Here is a 6,587-nt window from a genome sequence, read left to right as displayed (position 1 = left end):
CGTGTAAACTATCACATAATTCACAATAAAACTTTTAAAATAAAGAGCTAAGATAAACAAAAATAAGATATTTTCAATGAAGAAGTCATTGATCTTGAAAAATTCAAACAAAAAAAAAAAGCGGGGGTGGGGGGGAATACAAACAGAATTCTTAGTACTCTTGGACTCTAGCTAGACTTTCTGGAGCCATGGAGGGTTGATGAATCCCTGAAACTGTTGCCCTGATATTGTCTTTAAACTTTAGACCAAAATTATCCCTTGTAGTCATCTTGAAATTGAATAGTTTCACTTACATAATAGAATAGGGCTGTCTGTGCTCTTTTAGGAGTCCTGGTGTGGGTTAATGCACTGGATTACAAGGTCTGTTTGAACCTCAGAGTTGGAAGTTCAAGTTTCCCAGTTGCTCCTGGGAAGAGCTATACAGGATTGCTATGAATTGGATGGTGCTTAACAACAACATGCTCTTTTAACATCTATACGGGATCAAATTGACTAGAAAGATGAGATAAGCACCTTAGGGTACAGTGAGTTTATGTTAATGGAGGGAAGAATAATTCGGAAAAGGAGGATGAAAATGATTGAATAACTTGTAGAATGTAATCATTGTCACTGAATTGTATTTGTAGAACATGTTGCATTAGTGTACTTTTTGCTGTGTATATCCTGAACAAAGACAAACTAAAGTTTAAAGGAAGGAAAAGAAAGGATGAAATTAGAATGACAGAAAATGAGATTTGATGTAAGGTAAACATATAGTTGTTTCAGGAAATAGCATGTTTGGTGTGTTTTTTTTTTTTTCTTTTTTCATTGGTCCAAGTAATAGCTGCATTTGCCTTGAGATACTTCTAAAATCAAGTCTCTAAGTTGACGGTGCACCTTTTTTTTTTTGGTCTAATTTAGGTGTATACTCTTGATGTACCAGATGCGTTCTATTATTGTTACAGCCCAGACCCTAGTAATGTAAACGAAAAAGATGCCATTATGGAAGTGATGGCTGAGCAGATAGTTACAGTGTGTGCCACCCTGGATGAAAATCCTGGAGTAAGATATAAAAGGTAGGACACTAAATAGTGTCTGGGTTTGTTATGCTTTCTGTTTGCCATCCATTATACAGGTAAGTGATGCTCTATAATATGTAATGGTTTTCAGAATTTATTTTTCCTGTAAAATTATGTTGTGATCTGTGGGATTTAAAGCATAAGTCTTAAGTGTCAAACTAACAAATAGTCTTTGTTATTGAATTTCAGAACTTTAATTTGGTGTGCTTTACAGACATTTGTTTTCATGGCTTTAAGGAAAGCATTGACGAATTAGGTCTTTGTTGTCATGTATGGAATACAGTCTTACATTTAATATTTTAGCACAAATTTCTACCAAATTTAAAAAGTCTTATTTTTAATGTTTCTAAGTCCAGTGTCCATTCTAAATAGATTTTTTTTTTAAAAGGAGATTAAGTTTGTCATTCATGCTAAACTTTTATTTATTTGCTTGTTTTTAAAAGTGAAGTTTGGTGAAAAGTGCATAAATTATATTTATACTGCTCAGTAAATTATCCCAATGTGAACATACCCATGTAACCTGACCCAAGCCAAGAAATAAAATATTAACAGCATCTCAGCGTTCCCACTTGTAATTCACTCACCACTCCCTTTCTTGTACCAAAGGTAGCCTCTGTCCTGACTTTTAACACATGGATTGAAGAAGTTAATTGTTGCAAAGCACTCAGAACAGTACATTACAGTAAGAAAAGTAGGAATAGTAAATGCACTGTAGTGCTACTAATGTTGTTGTTAAAGTGCTGTCAAGTCAGGTCAGACTCATAACGACTCTGTATCGAGTCCTAGGAGAAATGGGTGGAGCTGAACTGCTGACCTTGCAGTTAGCAGTGCATTGCTTACCCTAGAGTGCCATACTAGGACTACTAATAAGTATTAATTCTATTTTTTTCTAAATATTATTTATTTTGTTGTTGAGAATATACATAGCAAAATAAGCACCAATCCAACAGTTTCCATGTGTCCAATTTAGTAACATTGATTACATTCTTATAAGTTGTACCTCCATTCTCACCCTCCTTTTCTGAATTGCCCCTCTTTCATTAACATAAATTCACTGCCCACTAAGGTTCTTAACTTAATGTTTCTAGTTGCTATTGTCAATTTGATCCCATAGAAGAGCATAATGCTCAAGGCAGACCTATTTTACTAAACTATTAATTCAGTTTCAAGATGACTTCATGAGATATTTTTGGTTTAAGGTTTAAAGGTGATCTCAGAACAATAGCTTCTGGGATACATCCACTCTCTATGGCTCTAGAAAGTCTGGAGTCCATGAGAATTTGGAATTCTGTCCTGTGTTTTTGCTATTTTGATAAAGGTTTTCTATGGAATATTTTATTAAAATGATCAGTAATGGTGACCAGACACCACTCAGTTCTTCTGGTCTGCTGGCAGAGGCCATTTTCCATAAAGCTGCGCTCCTTTTCCTGATTTTCCTCCTCCCTCTGTTGTTTCAGGTAAGCAGAGACTAATTACTGTGCCTTGGATGGCCATTTGTAAGCTTTTAAAGCTCCAAGCACTATACAGTGAACTAGGATGTAGAACAAAAGCACCAAATAGGTGATTAAACCAGTTAACTGGGATGTCCCATGAAACCATGACTCTCAAAGACCCAAATCCCAGGAGTTATTTGGTTGCGCTCATATATTAGCAACTTTAGCAGCTACTTTTTTTTTTTTTTTTTTTTTGGAGGGGGGGGGTTGTTTTTGTAAATCTCTCACACAACTTTTGCTTAAATGAGCCTATCGTTAAATTTGACAGCAATTACAATGATTGACTGTGCAACCCTACCCTTCATGCGTTTTTTTCCATTACTCGTTCTCTTCCACCCCACCACCTCCCACCCCCCGTTCCTTGGTAACTATTAATAAACTTTGGTATCTGTACATTTGCCTTTTCATGACTTTTTTTGTAAGCAATGTCATGCTGTATATGTCCTTTTGTGATTGACGTATTTCTTTCAGCAAGAATTCTTCAAGCTCCATCCATACTGTAGCTTATAGCAAGACTTCATTTCTCCTACTGGTTCAGTAGTATTCTGTTGTATGTGTGTACCACCTGTTGTTTATACTTTCATGTGTTGATGTTTCTACATTCATGGGTTGCTTCCACCTTTTCGTTATTGTGAAGAATGTTACAGTGAACATTGCCATACAAGTCTGTTTCTGAGTCTCTGCTTTCAAATCTTTTGGGTATATAACTAAGAGTGGAAATGCTGGGTCATTTGGCAGTTCTATTTTTAGTATTTTGAAGACACACCACATTGTTTTCCATAGTGGCTGTCCCATTTTGCATTCCTACCAACATTGAATAATCACAACTCTAAAGTTTAATTTCCCCACAGCTTAAGTATATCAGTCCTCTTTTAAAAGGTTCTTTAATTAGAACATTGCCATTTATCAAGTTAGTATTTGAACTGTTAAATTGCAAATGATGTATACTTTACATTTAAGTTACATTATTCTTAAGGAGCTCTGGTGGTGCTGTAAGATAGGCACTGGAATGCTAACTGCAAGGTTGACAGTTCACACCCACCAGCCAGTCCAAAGGAGAAAGTTGAGGCATTCTCCTCCCATAAAGATTGACAGACCCAGAACCCCTATGAAAGGTTGCTGTGAGTTGGAATTGAGTCAATGGCAGTAAGTGATTCATAACTGTTTTTTTTTAATCCTCTGTAATTACTTAGAAAAAGAATGTATGTGTCTCCTTAATTAGGATATTATCAAACAAGCGCTTTACTCATACCTCAGATACTAGAAACATTACTTTTCTTATAAATACTATACTGATTACATTCTGTGTGGATCATGACAAGTTAAGAATAACTTTGTGAAGAATGGGTATTCCAGAACACTTAATTGTGATCCTAAGGAATCTGTACACAGACCAATAGGCAGTCATTCAAACAGAACAATTAGAAATGGAATGGTTTAAAATCAAGAAAGGTGTGCACCAGGTTGTATTATTTCACCATACTTATTCATTCTGTATGCTGAGCAAATAATCTGAGAAGTTGGAATATATGAAGAACATGGAATCAGGATTGGAGGAAGACTCATTAACAACTTGTTGTATGCAGATGATACAACCTTGCTTGCTAGAAGCAAAGAAGACTTTAAATACTTACTAATGAAGTTCAAAGACCACAGCCTTCAGTATGGATTACACCTCAATGTAAAGAAAACAAAAATTCCACAACTGGGCCAGTAAATAACATCTTGATAAATGGAGAAAAGAGTGAAGTTGTCAAAGACTTCATTTTACTGGGATCTATAATCAGCACTCTTGGATGCAACAGTCAAGAAATCAAAGTGTTCAAGAGCAAAAATATCAGTTTGAGGGCTTAGATGTATCTGATACAATTCATGATATTTTTAATGGCTTCATATGCATGTGAAAGTTGGACAAAGATTAAGGAAGACTATAGAAGAATTGATGCATTTGAGTGGTAGTGTTGGAGAACAATATTTAAAATACCATGGATTGCCAGAAGAACAAATTAATCTGTCTTTGGAGAAGTGCAGCCAGAACACTTCGTAGAAGTGAGGATCATGAGGTGTGTGTGTATTTATACACACATTAAGGACTTCAAAAAGTTTATGGAAATATTCTATTAGCTTTTAATTGCATTTTCTCATGAACTTTTGGAAATCCTTTTCTATACATAACGTATTCCTCACTATTTTGTTACTAACATTTCACATTTATGACAATAGTGAAAAATCTATTATCCAACTATTTGCACATTAATGATGTACATCTGCATCAGTAAACACTGAGGTGAGAGTAATATGGTTGTGATGGTTCTAATTATGTGTCAGCTTGGCTGAGCCATGATTCTCAGTGACTTGGTAGTTTTGTAATGATGTAGCCATCTTCCATTTTTACGTAATGCTGATTTTCACATAATGACTTGGACTTTGGAACCTAACCAGGCCATTAAGTTCCTCAGAGGAGTGGATGTATATAGGGAAATAAAGGGATAACAGAAGTTACTAGAAAAGTACACTAGTAAATTTATGATGGTGGTTATCTTAGATGGATGTGTAGGGGAAAGGACCAAGACTTGGAAGGGAAAGAATGGGAACTGCAACTTTCTTTGTAATATTTTATTTCACTTATATTAAAAATACGGAGTCCTGGTGTGGCTCTATAGGATAAGCACTGGACTTCTGACTAAACGATCTGGTTCAGGCCCACCAGCCACTCCTTAGAAATTATATGGTGGTGCTTTGAGTTGGAACCCACTTTATGGCACTGATCGGCATCATCGTATTAAAAACATCTGAAGCAAATAAGGCAAGATTTACATTTGTAAATTCTAGACCAAGCCAGAAGACCCAGACTCTGCTGTTGAGTTGATTTTGACTCTTAGCCATCTTAAAGGACAGAGTAGAACTGCCCCCCTAGGGTTTCAAAGGCTGTAATCGTTATAGTAGCAAACTGCAGCCTCTTTCTTCTGCGGAGCAACTGGTGAGTTTGAGGCTCTGACCTTTCACAGTGCTTAACCACTGCACCACCAGTGTCCATTAAATTCCAGTCATATGGGTATAAGGAAAATATGTTTGATACATTACCGAACGTTTCCATGTTTATTAAAATTTTCAGGTTAATATGTTTTATAGTTTCATTTAAAATTTTAATTTTATGATGCTATAAACTATGTCACAAAATAATAATGTTTAAATTTTTTTTGTTTTCTAGCAAACCTTTAGATAATGCCAATAAACTTGCACAGCTTGTTGAAAACAAACTTGAAAACTACTACAAGCTTGATGAAAAGAGCCAAATAAAGGTATTGTATAAGAGGCAAAGTCATTATGCATAAAGTCTGTCGTATGTCTTTGTAAACCAAAGACACTGTTTATTCATATGTTAACATGATTTGGGAATCCTTCACAAAGATGGCAGTGGACACCAGAGTGTGGTTTAGTGGGAGAAAATAATGGGTTTTGAAGAAGCACTGTGTCCAAATATTGGCACTGTTATGTCAGTTTTGGCAAACTGTATAGCTTCTCTCTATCTCACTTTCCTTATCTCTACAACAGGGATAACACGAGTATACTTTTTCTTAGAAGCTAGTGAGAGGATTGAGTTATTTATTACATGTAAAGCTCTTAGAGTAATGCTTGCCATTGAGTACTTAGTTAATAAATGTAGATGTTACAAGTTCTGTGACCCTGAGAAAATTCTTTACTCTAAGTTTGTTTTTCCATCTATAAGATGGATTTGATAACATGTAAGTACATAAGTGTTAGCATGTCTAGGAGTTTAATAAATGACAGCTGTTGCTATCTCTAAAGTGATAGAAGGCTAAGATTGGAACCTGAAGAATACCAGCTTTCAGGATTGGGTTAGAGAACTAAGAGACTGAAAGATGCCATGCCAGAGAGCTGGGAAGCCATATTACAGTAACTGAAGAATGAAAAGGAAGAACTCATGAGAGTTTGGTGGTGGTGGTTATGTGCCGTGGAGTCAGTTCTGTCTCATAGTGACCCTGTACAGGGTTTCCAAGGCTGTAAATCTTTA

The 6,587-nt window shown here is 35.7% G+C and overlaps 1 protein-coding gene across 1 annotated transcript in view; it reads left to right on the top strand.

Annotated features, from left to right (window-relative positions):
• The window catches only part of STXBP3 (syntaxin binding protein 3), a 70,563-nt gene that overhangs the window by 24,491 nt on the left and 39,485 nt on the right, over positions 1–6,587 (top strand). The window contains exons 7-8 of the mRNA XM_006866007.1: positions 901–1,055; positions 5,763–5,853. Of these exons, the coding sequence (XP_006866069.1) occupies positions 901–1,055; positions 5,763–5,853 (246 nt within the window). The remainder of the gene's footprint in view (positions 1–900; positions 1,056–5,762; positions 5,854–6,587) is intronic.

Source organism: Chrysochloris asiatica, unplaced genomic scaffold (genome assembly GCF_000296735.1).
Source record: "Chrysochloris asiatica unplaced genomic scaffold, ChrAsi1.0 scaffold00085, whole genome shotgun sequence".
Taxonomy (NCBI): Eukaryota; Metazoa; Chordata; class Mammalia; order Afrosoricida; family Chrysochloridae; genus Chrysochloris; species Chrysochloris asiatica.
This window is presented reverse-complemented; position numbering and strand designations above follow the sequence as displayed.